Here is an 18,128-nt window from a genome sequence, read left to right as displayed (position 1 = left end):
TCATTTGTTACTATTATAATGTATTTATAAATACGGCGAATGTCATACTATTCGGGTTTTTCGTGAAGCCTAGTTGATAATTTCAATAATTATTATTTATGTTATAAATAATAGTTATTCGTATAAATTTATTTATTTTTACTTAAAAATTCAAATTATCAAACGAAATGATAAGTAACAAATTTAATATGAGAATTTCATTAAATTCTGCGACCCGGTATTAAATTTTCATGGCCCGGTTATTGGATCGCGACCACTATTTGGGAAACGCTAATATACCTACAGTTGATCACAATTCTAAGGTAACACTAAATACCTCAGGTGGATGGCCTTGTATTGAAATGGGGTTTTCGAGAGGTGATAGGGAGTACTTAAACACATATTTTCAGATAAATTTCAAATTTTTAACACTTGGTGTGCGCATGTGCAATACAACTTACATTTTTTTAAAATGGAAACACTATTTTTTTTCTATATATTCGAATAATGTTTTTTCCCAACATTTTTCGTATAAAAAGTTTTTTTTCTATTTACAAAACTGACAAAGTTAGAGTAAGCCAATATTTGGATTTCTCGTATGCATAATTCGTGTTTAGTGAAATTTTCATTTATAACCACTGGAATTAATAAAATAAGAGTGAAATATAATTAAACATTATTTTTAAAGTATAATATTAAAATAAAATTTAACTATTACATTTATCTTATGAATTGTTTAAAAACTTCGTCATTATGTTCTAAGCATGATTCAAGACCTAACCGAATCACAATATTCAAATATCCAGAAATATTAAGACGTCCTAATATAGTTTAATTTAGTTAATACATTTTATTTTTTATTATAATATTAATAATGTATGCATTGTATGGTAATTTCTAATTGTGTTTTAAATATATTCAATATTGTTAATAATTTAAAATGATTTTAAAAATTTTTATGATGAGGATATTATCCAAAAGTTCTTGGATGATATCATATTATTCGGTAATGTTAACAGTTGGATATTGTGTATTATTACACGCAACATATATTATGAATTTGAAAACAGGAGCTCAAATAAATAACTAACAATTGGCCAAATGGACACATATACGATTGCATTTATTTTATTCTCAATATACATATGTCATATGTATTATACTGTTTATTTGTTGTGCACATTTAAGTTTAGTATTTGATTTTTATATTATTGTTAGTTTAGATAAGATAAAGAACTGTTAAAAATGTCAAAAGTTATACCTACCGTAATTTTTCCTATCGTTATTGTGTATCTATAAATAGAATATGGGTAATTTTTAAGGGCATTATAAGGCATTTAAATCCAAGCCCTAAACATTAAACATATTAACACTTATTTAATTAATTATTAATTTTTTTTGCTGCATATCTAATATATATCTAGTTATATTGCGTGGCCATGTAGATGTGAACAGATTTTAAACGTAATTCGTGTCCATATTCATATAGGTATTATTATATTATTGATATTTCATAACTTGATATATTATTTGCAGTCTTATATGTCAATAGCTTTTGTGATGCATAAAATTTAAATCTACCTACGTATATTTTATCTATTTTATCAATTAATTACGTGATGCATAATTTCGATTGAAATTTCGAGTTTAAAAATGTAGTATAAATCATCCCTGTTAGAATAACTTTTATGTATGGTTTTTTGTTGTTGTAAAATTCAGATACTTAAAGATATTTTTTATAATATTTTAAATTAACTTGAATCAAATAACAAAATGACAAATACAATAGGGATAAGTTAGATTTAGTCTAGTATTACGTTACTGACGTAAGTAATTTGTATAAACATTATATACTTACCTATCTTCTTTAGTTGTTTAGCTATTAGCCAAACAAAAAATAGTCTGAAGTAAGAATAACTTCTCCAGAAAAATGTTTGAAATGGGATAACTTTTAAGGGAAATATCCGAAATAAAAACATTTTTGTTGGTTTGAGCAAAATTAGTAGTGGAGACACAAAATTTTAACACCAGCTGTCGTCTATGTATGAGAAGGGTTGATTATTATTGACATTTAACGTTGCTTCTGGCAGAATATGGGTTATGACTAATGAGTATATTTGTCTACATACATCGGTATTAATGAAAATAAATGCCATTCTTATCGAAGTTTAAAAGTATCGTACTAACTTTCAGAATTCAATGCAGCCAATGCAGGCCATCGTGTTTTTTTGTATTTTTATAGTTTTTAATTTCAATGTATATAAGGAAAACTATTTAGCATGTGACATGATATGCATAGTATATAAGTATACCTACCTAGTATTTTTTGGACGTAATTATGTTATTATTTATGCTTATTATATTATAAATTTAAAAAAAATATTAACTGCAAAATAACTTAAATTTTTTATAGTATATCCAAAGAAAAACAATTTTTATAAAGTTTATTAATGACCGTTTAAATTATTCTAGGAATGCTTTTAATAATTTTTATTTATTTATAAAAGCATGAAAAATACACACACACACATATATATATATATATATATATATATATTTATAAATATTTTATTACATTTTAAGACAGTATTAAATTTTAACAGTTAGGCAGGCTCTAAATTATAAAATAAATATTGATCGTAGGTATAAATTTGAAAGATCCCACTTTTACTTAAAATATAATATGATTTCTGGAACACAATAAAATTTCAGTATTTCATGTTAAAGCTTTTATTTTCTATAAATGTTGATAAAAATTATTCCTTTTTCTTTTCCGAGCTGTTTAGCTTGATAACATAATAAGTTTCTTCATAAGTTGCACTTATAGCAATTTTTAGAAACATCAAGAATACCTTTTTTACACAATTCAAATATCAAAATTTTACAAAAAATAATGGTTTTAATTAATTGGTTAGAGGTGATTAAAAAGTTATTATTCTTGGAAATTCTTAAACATTTTCATGGTTTTCGCCTGCATGTACTCGTATAAGCTTATTCACTGACCTGCTACGATTATAGACCCCACAATCAGAAAAATTCATAATATTAAGTATTATATAAAGACCACGGTGGCACGGTCTATGTAAAGTAATAAAATATTCAATTTTCAATTTTTACTTATGAATGAGTTATGTATTAACTTATAGAGTAACTTTTTCAAAATTGAAATTTTAAACAGCATCTATTTTTAATGTTCATTATATTGGTATATTATGATTAAAAATTATTTTAATTCTTAATAATAGTCACAGTTTATTAAATTTTACCATTTTCGAATGTGTGCATTAGCGGTTTTAAGTTAATACAGTATTGCATCATATAATTATAAACCCTATTTCATTAAAGCATTATAGTATGACTTAACATTTTAGAGCTACCTAATGATTATAATTTAATAACAATAAAATAATGTTACTGTATATTGAGAGTAATTTATAAAATAACGTTGATGATTGTTTGAGAATGTCAAGGACATCTTCGAAATCAACATTTCCTTAGACTTTCTTTTCAGAAGATGTTATAATAAATTTTGATCGTAAACTAATATTTTATTATCAAATTTAGAAATTACAGTTGATAATTATAAAGATCTCTTAATTATGACCCATTGGCACCTATTAATTAAAGGCCCAGAGTCTCATAGTGCAAGGACCTAGGTACTATACTTCGTCAGTAGGCCAGTTCACTCGCAGATATTGATTTGACTTATAAGTTATAAGTTTATAAAAACCTACCTAATATGATATATTGATATATTAATCTAATTATTTTACAGCTAGTATACCAAAGTGTGGTGGCTGTCAAGAGTTAATACTAGACAGATTTATATTAAAAGTATTGGAACGCACTTGGCACGCTCGCTGTCTAAAGTGTAACGAGTGTGGAGCTACATTAGCCGACAAGTGTTTTGCCAGAAACGGAATGCTCTTTTGTAAAGACGACTTCTTTAAGTGAGTACAGTTTATGTAAGCGATAAAATTAATAGAATTAAATAATTTAAGTAACTAAGTATTAAAAAAGTGAGATATTTTAACAATTATGAAATTATTATGCAATCAATTTTTTTTTGTATTACAACACATACAAACCACCTTCAATATTTTTTTTTGCACATACTGAATGTAGTAAGAGTATTTTGATTTGCTCTTTCAGTTCGTTAAGATTGTTTAACTGTTCAATTGAAAATATTAAATTTTAAACTAAATGTTGAAGAAGAAATGACAAAGGGATTAAATATCAATAGTTGGATATTATTTCACTGAAACATAACGTGCTTATATAAACAAGAAACTTTAAGTGTATGATAAAATAATCATGGAAAAAAAAATTCTCACAGCATTAAATAATTACAATATATTCTGTGTTAGTTGTATAACAAAACTACAACTGATTCCTTATTTATACATAATAAGGACATATAGTATTGTTTTAAATACATCAGTGGCGGTCCTTGACCAATTCCAAGGGGGGGGGGGGAAATATTTTTCACATTAAATACAATAAATACTCAAAAATAGGTACACGTGTCGTATGCTATTTACGTGAAAAAAATGTATTCTCACCTTACCTAAATAATTTTATTAGAGCTTGTATTTTTACAGTTGTCATTGAAATTATAATAGATTTATAAAAATGTATCTTTTATGTCTTTCAAAAAGCTTTCGAACGTATTGGTTGGATTGATTGAACGCCACCATTCTTCCTGTAATTGCCTATCGAGTAGGATTGTTGCACTTCGTGATCTTATATTGTAGTTGACCTTTAGGTGTCTCCATAAACATTCAATTGTTTGAGTTTGAGCACTTGTATGCGGTATGCGGATCTATGAAGTTCTTACTATGGTTAACAGTTTGGTGAAGAAAACCGTGATTTTTTAATGTATTGTATGCTCGCCACTCATCTGAATGAACTGTTGATCCTGGTTCTATTTCTTGAATTATTATTGGTAATAATGTGTCTCGATCCATCTTATTGACTATAAAAAACGGCGTTCAAAATTCCATCTTCACGCAAACAGCACATGCCAAACACCTAAGGTCCTTGAACTCAGCTGCCATAATTTCGATTAGTATCATAGTTTTGATTTTCTTCGTTAGAATTATCCTCGGAAGTATCTGTAGTATTACCATCATTATCTTCATTATCAATGAATCTAACGTATTAAAAATAGGATGAGAAAATGTGTAGATAACTTTAATAATATAGATAGCATATGACACCAATAAATCGACCGTAGATAGCATACGACACGTGTACCACCCCGTAAACTGCTAAATATGAAGGAATAAACAAATATATAATAGTAGGTACTAACTACTAAGTTCTGTGCTACTGCCAACTAATATCGAATCTACTAACAGTAGGACTAAAAAAAAAGTAGGAATAAAATAAAATATAATTCTACACAATATTATTTTGATATTAGTTGGTACTTACCACGATCACGAGTATATCTGATAATGAAACAAAATAATGAGGTTGAAAAATGTCCAAGAGCTACGTAATACGTATATTCATCAAAACCGATGGAAATCGACACTCGACAGAATCACTAACATCAGTTTAGGTTTATAAGAAATTAGTAGATAGATATCACGGGCTAAGATAATTATACAAATAGTTTTTATTATTCCGTATTTCCGTGCTAGGTATAAATAAAATTGTTTTCACTAATAAAATCATAATAACAGCGGTTTGATAACCGATAATGCGTCTACTTTTCCCGGATTGCCGCCGCGACTTGGATCTTATGACGTTACGCATAATTTTTAAAACGCCCCGTAACTTTATAACAAATCACCGTAGACAATTTTATTTACATTTTTAGTTTATGCAACTCGTAATAATAATAATAGAAAATAAAAATAAATATGATTTTTGTGTTGTATGGTCCTTGAATATATATATTTTTTTAAATTTGGTTAGAGACTAATTTTTGGTGTTTGCCAGAAGGTACGGGACAAAATGCGCCGGTTGCGATTTGGGAATCCCGCCCACGCAAATAGTTCGGAGGGCACAAGATCTCGTTTACCACTTACAATGTTTTGCATGTGTCATGTGTGGTCGTACATTGAATACTGGTGATGAATTTTATCTGATGGAGGATCGGAAATTAGTATGCAAACCTGATTACGAAGCAGCAAAAACTAAAGGTTTGTTTCAAACTTCATTACGATTCCTAGCGTTTTTACGGTGTTCCAAAATATGTAAAAATGTGTGGTTTTTTATTATAATTGATTCGCGTTTAATAGTAAAGGATATTTTTAGAAGGTGGATGCCTGGATGGCGATCAACCAAATAAACGTCCAAGAACGACTATTACAGCCAAACAGTTGGAGACATTAAAAATGGCGTACAACAACAGTCCAAAGCCAGCTAGACATGTCAGAGAACAACTTAGTCAAGACACTGGATTAGACATGAGGGTAGTTCAAGTTTGGTTTCAAAACAGGTGAATTATAATATTATAAATTAATTATTTGTTATATTTATTACGAGATTAATTTTATTTAGCATACATTATGTTTTCTTAAATATTTTATTTTAAAGCATTTTATAGAGGTACCTACTTATATATGATTCTTTCCTGGATTCTAATATCCTGTTGTATTGCACGTTTCTACTTCTACAAATCTAAAATATTTAATTAGAAAACTACGTATTTAACATTAAATATTTTAATAAAATAATTTCTATGGTAGAAAATAGAAGAATGTAAACCTTCACTACTTGAAAATTAAAAAAATCAATTCGTGTGATTTAATTTTAGAAAGATAAAAAAAGGTGAGAATTAGCATTTCTTAGAAGGTAACATCAAATTTTAATTTTAAATAAATTTTATATTTATTGTTAATTGGAACAGCTAAAAGAAGACATCCTCATCGCTAGTTATTAGCTTTAAATTACTTTAATTTAAGAATAGCTATTATCTGGATATATCGAACCATATCGTTTGGTTACCAAATAATTGTATTTAATTGTAAATATTTAATACATTTACATAGAATCTACTCTGATGTCCACTAGTGCTAACAATAGTTTGTTACAATTATGTCATTATGAACTCTTAATTAATCGATAAAATAATAATATTCAATAAGTATACCTATTAACTAATTAACAATTATAGACTTGTAAACTGTATAATAACAGTAGGTATAAAGCATAATTTAAAATTAAGTAGGTATACTGTATATTTTTAAAAGTACTTTATACCTTGCTATAATCCGCTATAGGTATAGGCTATTGCTATAGGTATCCATACTATAATCCGTAAAACGAACATTTAAAACAAGTACGGATAATGGTCATACCTATTATAAATGTAATATTTATTTAACATTGTAGTTGGTAGGTTAAAATTTAACACTGTCTCAGAATAATGTTATATGTAGCAGATAAATAACAGCGTATTAATAACACTTAACTTTTTTATATAATAATTAGGTAGGTAGTTACTCACGAGTTTAAAGAAATAATATTTTTTTTTTTTTAATGCGTGTTATAGCTTAATTTTTATTGTAATAGTGATACTCACTGAATTAATAAAAATAAATTATTTATTAGAAAAATATATCAATGATGGAACAAAGTTTCGTAAATATTAAAAAATTCATTAATTATATTTTGAAAAATTATTATTATTATATTTTAGACGTGCAAAAGAAAAAAGGCTTAAAAAAGACGCTGGAAGATCACGTTGGAGCCAATATTTCAGAACAATGAAAGGTTCAATATCGCCTCGAAACGACAAAGACGATCTTAAGGTTGATCTTGATTCGAATTTCAGTCACTCGCACGGTAAATTTCTGGAAAATAAATTTCAAGTAATATTCATTCAACTATTTATTCTACTTTGTTTAGACTTAGAAAGCAATGACAGTTATGGTACAAGCACGTTAACCATTGACCAAGAACACAGCTCTCCATTACCTGGAAGTCATCACCATAAGTTTTTGCCCGGAAACTCATCCCCATCTTCACATCAATACATGTCATCACCCACACAACACGTTACCACGTTTACAGCTGATAATGGTTACATCACAGTAGGCAAGTTGTAAAATACATCTGTTTTCATTGTAATGTATCCGAAAGATGTCTCGAAGATCGAGACTTACACTGTCCTAAACCGTAATAAATTGTAAATTTTTTTAAAGAACGCATTCATACATATTATGCATTTATCAATATATCTACTTGTAGACGACCAAGCTGGAGCATTTCCACTCTGGATTTTCTCGGTCATTGAGAAATCGTGAACAAAATAAGAAAAAAATTTAAATTCCTTCCCAAATCGTAATATTGGCCAATCCCTTTAGAAAAATGTATGCGAATGACATAATTTTTACGGACCTATTATTTTGTTTTTTTTTTGAAAAATTAATTTATTACATTTAAAAAGACAAAAATAACCGATGAATAATCATACAAAACTTTAATATACCTACTATTTTAATTACAGATATTTATACATTTCTAGGTTACGTTAAATTTAACAAAAGTAATGCGTTATTTTTAAGACATAACTTTGTTTATAAAAATTTAATTAAAATTATTTTTTATGAGTAACCTTTAAAGTTATAATATCTAACGCTATTATAATCTTACGAGTATATCTATTTTCTGAGTTAATGTTTTGCAGATAGGTACAAAATTTTATCGTACAGTACTTAATTTAATTATAATTATAATTTACAACTATTCATGAAATACCCACAATAGTTACTTATTAGTAAATATGGTATCGTTGTCAAATTATTATTATTTATAATCATCAACTGACACCTATCCTCTCTCGGCGCTTTACGACAGTAATGGGTGTAGCTAACACGTGCGCCGAATACCATACTATTGGGAACTTCACTTTATCTTTCTAACTTAGCCCTATGCCACTTAAAATGAAATGCGACTTTTCAGTCATAACCTCAAAAACCATACTAAATACAAAGGTAAATCAATTAATGAGCTGAACTATATTAAAAATCAAGCAGTTTATTGCGAACAAAAAGATTCTTATATTATTTAACAATTTCATATATTTATATGATGACAAATACCTTTTAAATACCAGAATAATTCTTGTTTACTTATGTTTTATGACTTCCGTTAGTATAAATTATGTTAGTTAAAATTTTTATTTTAAATTCATCAAATTGAATACATATTGAATACAAATTCAATATATAGATCGGGTATACATTTATAAAAAAAATTAAAAGCACACATCATTGTAAAATTAATGCACTAATAAAACTAATAATAATTATTATATTTTAAACGAGACGTGTATAATTTTCTAAATATAATCATAATAATCAATGATCAACGGTTGACGATTGTCGCTAAGCCAAACTTTGGGAAAAAAAATATCAATGTTTCGTTAAAAATAGATTAACGCGAGTCACGTATTTTAGCCTCTGTAACATAGTTTTACTATAAATTGTTTTTATACAGCCATAACTTCTTTTAAATTTATTTTGGATACGTATTAAGTACAAAAATAATTAATATTCCCATTAGAAATGTATAATTGTATTTGATAAAACAAATAAAAGTGATCATTTATAATGTTACCTATACAAAACAATTTAAATAAAATAAATTTTGTTTTTAAATCCCCAAATGACACATTTTGCCGCCCAGAGTTACAGCCTTGGTTAGCCCTAGTGTAAATACGTCACTGGTCGATGCCTTTTACTGTTGATAGTACTAGTTCTCTAAAAGGCATATAATATATAATTTATATTATACATATTATATTATTTATATATCGCTATTACACTGTATCCATGTTCTGTGTAACAGTGTAACATGATGTGACCTGTGTTCAAGATTTTCAAATTATTCGTCAATTTAAATAATATTGTTTAGGTAAGTTAAGTGATTTCACTAGTAATATAAACGCCCTAACCCACAATTAAATATTTTCAACTATTTAGTTATTATTATGACAGGTGGTTAACCATAAGGTTTGTGTGTAGTTAAAAATCGACAACTGATTTTTCATTCCAAGTAATTTAATATAAAGTAAATAACAAGTGAATGAAGTCTGATATTTTGATGTTTATATATGTACAATGAATAAATTAACTCATAATCATTAATAACAGAAGTACTTAGGTATAGAATTAGAAAATGTCTTACGATTTGTTATCAGCGAAATGTAGTCATGCGAAATGTGTGTTAAATGTAGTGGGGGACAATATTTCTTTAGATGGGGGAAACAACTCAATATACCTATATGATTAAGATTGGAATGATATTATTTTTAGGGGGTACCTACAACATTTCCTAGACGTCAGTTGAAATTTTACATCACAGTTCAAATATATCAGTGTTTTTATGAATAGGTACCTATGAACGATAAAAGGTTCTAAATTTATTTATTATATTATTTTCTTTAGGTCCTGCTCATTCAGCTCCATCAGAACTAAGTGACAACAGTAGCACGCATGGTTTTGCAGATTTCCCACCAAGTCCAGATTCATGGCTGGGCGAAACACCTCACAGATATTAAAAATATATTATCATCATTAACTAAAATAATGTATTATGAAGTACAAATCAAAATATTCTTTTAACCTACCAGAGGCTATACCAAACATACTGACTGGGTGAGAGCATTATAATTTTTATATTTGTTATTAATTATTTGTGATGCTGTATATTCAAATACCTATTACATAATAGTTTCATTTTATTGATGTTTTAACTTTAATACCTATATTTTAATTATTTTGTTTCAGGAGAACCAAGTTTTTAAAATATTTAATGATTATTTTATTTCCTGTGTTTGTGTGACATGTGTATCATTAGTTCTCACAACAGTTTTTATGGTATTTCATTAGGTTTTCGCCAAGAATCGTGTTTAGCTGTAGATATTTTTTCTTTTTGATCTCGAATTTATATTCATCTAAATGTTATCTTTAAATAAATCAAAATAACTTTTTCAAGCTATGTAAATTTGTTGTTTCAATTTAAAATACGTTGACATGAATAACATTATACATATTGTGTACATATTATAATAAGGCTACATTGTATCATTGTATATTAATGTATTACCCTTTGGAAGACTAAGTTATGTAATTAATATTATTATATCTAAAAATATTCACCGTGTATGAAATTGAATGTAAAATAAGCTTTAATAAATGTATCGTTAATAAAGAACTGTTTGGAATTGTCTTAATATTTTTAGTGAACATACATGTAAATACATTATAATGTAGTCGGTTAAATAACCTACCGTACAAAGTTAAATTGTCTCAAAATAAGTGGACGGATGTCCTTAATCAATATAGTTCATTCTCATATATAACATAAAGCATTTTACACATTTGGGGAGGAGGGAGTGAGTAAAATTCCTGATACATTTTTTCTCATATAAGTACATATAGTACCCATCCACAATTTACGTTTTTAGTTTGGTATTGTCACATCACGTGAGCTCACGTGCAGTCACGTTGGCACATTTAATTCGTGATATCACGCTTAGAAATAAACTATAGTCATATTATCATGTCGCAATTTAGTACCAAGTCACTGCTGCAGCTGTTTTTGCAGTTTTGGACGAAGAAAATAAAAAATCCACCCGATCGTGCTGGGTACACGATATTAATAAAAAAAAGGTCAAAATTGGGAGAATTCCATCGTTTAGTTCAGTGGTCTTCAACCTTTTTGGACTCGCGACCCACGTAAGCTTTATAAAAAATCGAAAATTTGCAATAGTACTATTAAAATTGAATGAATAAAAATTACATTTTAATAGGTAGAATATTATTATTAATTGAAAATGTATAGAATTCATATGAAAATATGATACAAAAAATGTATTAACATTTATTATACTTCGTCCTTAAACACAGCAACAACATCGATAATATTCGTAGATTACGGGACTCTAACGATAACAATGTAATTCTATTAATAACACAGTTTATTCGTTAATTCTTATCTCAATAAATTACTATCTTACTACGTACAATCATACCAGTCTAATATGAAACATTATACCGTGATTTAATATTCATTATAATATTATAGAATAGAATATAGAATAACAATAAATTATAAAATATTGTTGATACAATATAATACACAACATACACTACTATTTTTAAACTATATTTTCATTTATTAAATTTCTAAATTTAATTATTAAAAAATTATTTTTTTACCTTTTATAATATTAAAAATTTTATTTTTATTTTAAAAAGAAGACTTATCGCGACCCAATTTTAAAACTTACGCGACCCAAAAATGGGTCGCGACCCACCGGTTGAAGACCACTGGTCTAGTTCAAGAACTACGAAACGATCCAAGACGATTTCACAAGTATTTCCGAATGACGAATGAAGAATTTGATTATATACACAACCTTATTAAAAAATACATACAAAAACAAAGCACACAATTTCGAAAACCTATTAGTACCGAAGAAAGCTGTTTGTTTGAGGTAAGTAATGAAAAATTAAATATTTCTGGACATATAAATTATTTTATTATTTTTAAATATAATTAATTGTATATGTTTTTAGTTTTATAATTTAAACAAATTCATTTTAAATTACTAACATATTAATTACCATCAAGTACTGAGATTATGAATTATTAGTATACAATTTTAGATTATTAATTAAGCTACATAATATTAAATCACTCGTATTGAGATTGAGGAATAGACATCATTTGAAGTAATGTCTGGTAGGAGTCTGGTCTTGTGCTTGAAAATATTGCTCCACTGATCTTTGATAATTTTGTTCAGTAGTTATAGAATAATTGTTGGGTGAGTCTATAGGCGATGGTATTATATGTAAACTACTTGTACTAAGTGCTGAGGATTGACCGGAAACTGATGGCATTGTCTGCAAGCTTCTCATACTAGGTTACTAGGTGCCGGAGAATGAGTTGAAACATATAGTTGTTGTGTAGGAAACTGGGATAAATAACTGAAGAACTTGGTTCTCGATTACACTTTATTTCAGCAGATAATACTGAGTTACTTAATGCAAGTTTAATTTGAGCTTGTTCAAATTTTGGTAATTGTTTTATCATTCATGACATACTCAGGAAAAACATGTCCATATCATCCAGATTTTCAAATTGGTTAGTTATTTTACGTCCTTGATGGCTGATACACTTTTCTTCATACTAACGTTTTCTACGAGTAGAATTTTCTTTAAGAATTTCAACTAGCTGTTGTGCTGGATTTTTAGTTTTTTGTTACGTTTTATGTGTTCGTAATATCTTTCATCTGCTGCAGCAGCATTGCTGAATGTTGCTTCATCTTGGTTATCTTCAATACTTCGTTCATTTTGCGTTTCTCTGTGAATCTGTGCTTGTTCGGACTGACATAGTATGTTTTCTTCTTCAGACCCCTCTGACAAATCATCTGGCTCATTGATCAAATTTGCAGATGTCTGAGATTCGTTTAAGTTACTATGCGTCCTTTAATTGAATAAAAAAAACGTTAGGAATAAAATTAAATATAAAATAATAATTTAATAATTTAATAAATTAATTTTTACTTTCTGCTTCCTAAATATGGTATAATAAATTACATTTGTGGTTCGTATTTCCACACAGACTTCTTTTTGGAAGCCATGCCACTTTTTGTTTCTTCTCTACGTCTGTTTCGAACATTACAGAAACATGTCCTTAAATTTTCCCATTTTTGTTTAGCAATATTCCCTAAAAAGGAAATTAACATTAAACATTTTTTTTATTTTAGATTTTTAGCGACAGGAAACTCCTTTAGTAGTATTGGTTTCAATTACAGAATGGGTTTCAGTACAGTTAGAGAAATCGTTAAAGAAGTTTGTGAGGCAATATGGGACAATTTAGGCCCACTTATTATGCCAGAACCCACAGAGGAAATGTGGAAAAAAGTTGCAGCAAGATATAAAACCATGTGGCATTTCCCAAACTGTATAGGGGCTATAGACGGTAAGCACATAAATATACAGTGCCCTATTAATGTCGGATCTACATATTACAATTACAAGGGAAGCCACTCTATTGTTCTATTAGCAATAGTAGATGCAGACTACAAGTTCATTACAATTGATGTCGAATCATACGGAAGGAACAGCGACGGAGGAATTTTTTCTAACTCAATTATTGGTAAAAAGTTGCACAACAATACACTCAATATTCCGGAACCTAATCCTTTATTAGAAAATGGAGAACCGTTACCATATGTTTTTGTCGGAGATGAAGCGTTTCCATTAAAACCATATTTGATGCGTCCATACAGCAGAAATAGTTTAGGAGACAACGAACCTAATAAAATATTTAATTATAGACTATCACGAGCACGACGTGTCGTTTAAAATGCCTTTGGAATTCTAGCTACAAGATGGAGATGTTTCCGACGTCACATTGAAGTACAACCAGAATTCGTTGATAAAATTGTTCTCGCATCTTGCTGTTTACATAATATGTTGCGTATAGACAATGAGTTTGAACCCGACTTTGAATTAAATCAAGCTCCAGAAAACGCTTTTTTAAGTATAGATGCTCTTTGAAGAAATAGCACTCGAGAAGCAACTCAAATTCGAAACGCATTTAAAGATTATTTTAATTCTGATGCTGGTAGTGTAGTATGGCAAGTCGATAGTATTAGAAAAGGAAGAATACATACTTAGTTTAATTCTTACTACTTATATTTTTATCATAAATTGTACATATACATATTAATAAACGACTTCATTTATTTATTAATTTTAAAATTTAAATAAAATGAAAAGTTCTGAATATATTGTATCGTAGTTTGTATTTGAAGATTTGTATACCTATAAGAAAAAAATACGTATAACAATTTGTGTCTACTGATAGGTGAAAGTTATTAATATTTTTAATATATAAAGTAAATACAAATATTAGTAGAACGATAACCACATAATAGTTGAACTACTAGGAGGTACGAGATATCTATTTTAGTTATTTGGATATCGTGTTTATGAGTGGACTGTGAATTTTTCCTAAATAAACATAATCTAATAGCATAATAAAATATGGTATTGCTATTTTCTGGTGCCGTTGCTTATAGACAACTGATAAATAAAACAAATCATCTGTGTAAATTCAAAAAAAATTTCTCTTTGTTTAGAATCTAAAATAATAGTAAAAATAATAATTTAATTACCTGTTATTCTAAGCTCCTTTCCGATTTCTTCCCATGCATTCTGTCTTATTTGTTGGTCCCTATAATCGGTGGAACCATGGTCATATAAAACTTTATGTTCACAATCTTTTTCGATTAAAAGTTCATCCATTTTAAAATTAATTAATTTAATGTAGGTAAATGCAATTTTAATTTTAATATTTTATATATATTTTTCCAAATAGACCAAATGCGTGATGACACGTGAGTGGAAAATGTGTATGATGTTAGAAAATCAAAATGTGCTATCACGCGTGAGCTATCAAATATGACGTGACACGCGTGAGATGACATAAGTGTGGCGCTGATACATTAAAATACTGTATAAATCTATATCCCACACTTTTTTCCCGTAACGTGATAACACGTGACAGCATGTGAGCTCACGTGAAGTGACAATAGTCTGTTCCCACCTTAAACATTACTATTTAGTGAGGTATTTGTTTCTCAACTCGTTCACTTAGCTTTTTTTATTTTAAAAATACAATTTGCTATAAGCTAGTGTCTACTCGTATATATTTTTATCAGATTAGATTAGAATTATTAGTGTTTATATAATTTTTTTTTGTAAATATATATTTGATAAATGTCGCGGGCCGCGGGTTGCCATCCCTGCTATACAATATAGGTATTAAACTTAACCTTTAGTATTGTCATCCTCCAGTTCAACAATCCATTTTTTTTAAATGTTTATCTTTCAGCCATTCGCCACAGAACTTTTGTGCATACTGTGGTGTCATAATTAAACATATATTACAAATTAACAACAGTTAAAAATATTAAGACTGTAGGTCAGTATTTATATTTAGTAGATGCGAGAAAAAATTCAAAAGAACGTACGCACCAACACGAATGTCTAAACAGTAAGAACAGTTGTTAGTAAATAAACCTCTTGATGCACACAATTTTTTTTTCCGTTACAATTTAGCTTCAATATAAAAGGAAAATTATAGAAAAAATGTTTAGTTTAAAAATCAATAAAATGAGAAATTTATCAAACTGCGTCATTTGTGCGTCGTAATGTTCATTTTGATACCAATAAAATAATATTCAAATATTTATAAAATTTTTATTTATTTCTTATATTATTATCACTTAATACATTGCGAACATTCTATCATTAATTTATAATTAATATGTAGTAACATTAAAATTATTTTTAAAACAACTTATTTACTCATTGTTTTTTATTTCATATAATAACAAGTTTATACTTTTAGAGATCTTAAGTTCATGTAATTGATCACTTTAAAATTATCACAATTGTTTGTTATACAAAATGTTTTCTAACTTACGATATAAATAACTTATTACTTTATTTTAATTAAAATATTACATTTATATATTACATTCCTTTGTAATAAAATATCAAAATAAAATGTTTAACAATATTATAAAAATAACAAAAACTTAACTACCTATATATTTATTACCCTTATTTTATTTTTGAGAGTGGAAATGTTCCATGCATTCTGGGCATACAGGCTCGTCGAATTTAGAAAATTTATAGCGAGTACGACTTCTACACAGATTATCATGGCACCTTATTATCTTATATAGCGCTCTTTATCTCAAATTTTTTGGCCAATGATTTTATCCATCATAGTAAATTTCTGGAATATTTTTATTTTGTCCTTCTCTGGTTTTTTTTTTAGCAGAACTGGAGAGGGTGAGGCACATGGTGAATTCAAAGGTCGTCCTCTTTTTTTAAGACGATTAGATGTAGAATTTAACTGTGTCAAACTAGTTGCTATAGAAGCTTTAAAACGTAACAGTGATAAAGGAGGGTTTTGACTTTGTCTATATAAAATCCATGTGTTCAGAATCGCAATATTCAAAAACTGAAAAAATATCCGAAGGTACCATTTTTTTTGTTTTTGAAGCCGTGAGGATAGTGAGATATAATACGATCCGTGAAATCCACACCTCCCATACATTTGTTGTATTCTTAAATACAAAATAACGGTCTAGTAATTGGTATCTTTGTTTTTTCTTTCTTGTCGTTACGTAATATTTCATCAAATGGGTCTGCGCCAGCATACAAAGAAATCATATGAACTTCTCTTTTACCTATCCAGCGCAGAACTGTTATATTGTCTTTTGACGTAGCCATTGTACAAGACCATTGTACAAGAACCTCGTTGAAGTATTTTACCTGGTACTAGAGAAGTTTGTATTTGACTAATTCTATTCATTCTAACCGTTCCTATAAGGCTATAACCCATATACTCAAGGAACGTAATTGTCTTATAAGTGGCAATGAAGTAAAACGATTGTCCATGAACAGCTTATGATTTTTACCATGCAAAGCATGACATAAATTCAGAACAGAATCACCTATTGGACCATATCTGCTTCGATCTCGAGTAGATATGGTTCGAAATAGTTGATGTATCCGTTGCTATTTGCTTTTACCCATATTTTAAAGCCCCACTTTTTGTTAAATGCATTATTCTAAATGATTTTAATTAATGAAATGATGATACCTTTAAAAGGTATCATCATCTCATCAATAAAAATATTCTCAGTAGGGGACGCACAATCATGAAAAGTTTTATGAAGTATTTCAAGAACCGGACGAATTTTCCAATAACAATCATTTAAATTTGGAGCACTCAAGTTATTTGTAAAATGTGAGTAATGTTTAATTTCACTAAATCTATTAACGGACATAACATTTGCAATTTGATCCATTCTTAGACCAGGCTCACTTGACCAATACATTCTAGTGTTTGGATACTTTAAATACGTCATAATATTATTAATACCAATAATAGCTTTTATTTCATTTTTAGAAACATGGTATGAAAAATAACAATTTTGGACTGCATATTGACAACTTTCGTTACCAATAAGTTAAAAAATAGAATCTGGAAAAAGTTGAATAAAATAGCCATACTGTGTAAATACTTGAATTGAACTTAATTTACCTGTAAACTTAGGAATGTTTCCTAAATATTTGTATGTAAATTTATTACGT

At 28.0% G+C, this 18,128-nt stretch overlaps 1 protein-coding gene and 2 pseudogenes across 3 annotated transcripts in view; 2 read left to right on the top strand and 1 right to left on the bottom strand.

The window, feature by feature from the left end:
- The window catches only part of LOC107165676 (Lim3 homeobox protein), a 45,770-nt gene extending 34,616 nt beyond the window's left edge, over positions 1-11,154 (top strand). For 2 of the 3 annotated variants that reach the window (XM_015514024.2, XM_015514026.2), the window contains exons 2-8: positions 3,755-3,929; positions 5,929-6,131; positions 6,247-6,430; positions 7,634-7,779; positions 7,843-8,031; positions 10,386-10,595; positions 10,728-11,154. In XM_015514024.2, coding sequence (XP_015369510.1) covers positions 3,755-3,929; positions 5,929-6,131; positions 6,247-6,430; positions 7,634-7,779; positions 7,843-8,031; positions 10,386-10,498 — 1,010 coding nt within the window. In that variant the 3' untranslated portion in view covers positions 10,499-10,595; positions 10,728-11,154. The remainder of the gene's footprint in view (positions 1-3,754; positions 3,930-5,928; positions 6,132-6,246; positions 6,431-7,633; positions 7,780-7,842; positions 8,032-10,385; positions 10,596-10,727) is intronic. The other variant, XM_015514025.2, reaches the window with a different exon arrangement.
- Positions 1-18,128, top strand: part of LOC149061989 (uncharacterized) — a 354,191-nt pseudogene that overhangs the window by 280,593 nt on the left and 55,470 nt on the right.
- LOC149061998 (uncharacterized) lies at positions 4,604-5,222 on the bottom strand (annotated as a pseudogene).

The sequence above is a fragment of the Diuraphis noxia genome, unplaced genomic scaffold, assembly GCF_037042655.1.
Source record: "Diuraphis noxia isolate RWA-SAM2 unplaced genomic scaffold, SU_Dnox_SAM2 contig0001, whole genome shotgun sequence".
Taxonomy (NCBI): domain Eukaryota; kingdom Metazoa; phylum Arthropoda; class Insecta; order Hemiptera; family Aphididae; genus Diuraphis; species Diuraphis noxia.
Note: the sequence above shows the minus strand (reverse complement) of the source record. Positions and strands in the feature narration are given on the sequence as shown.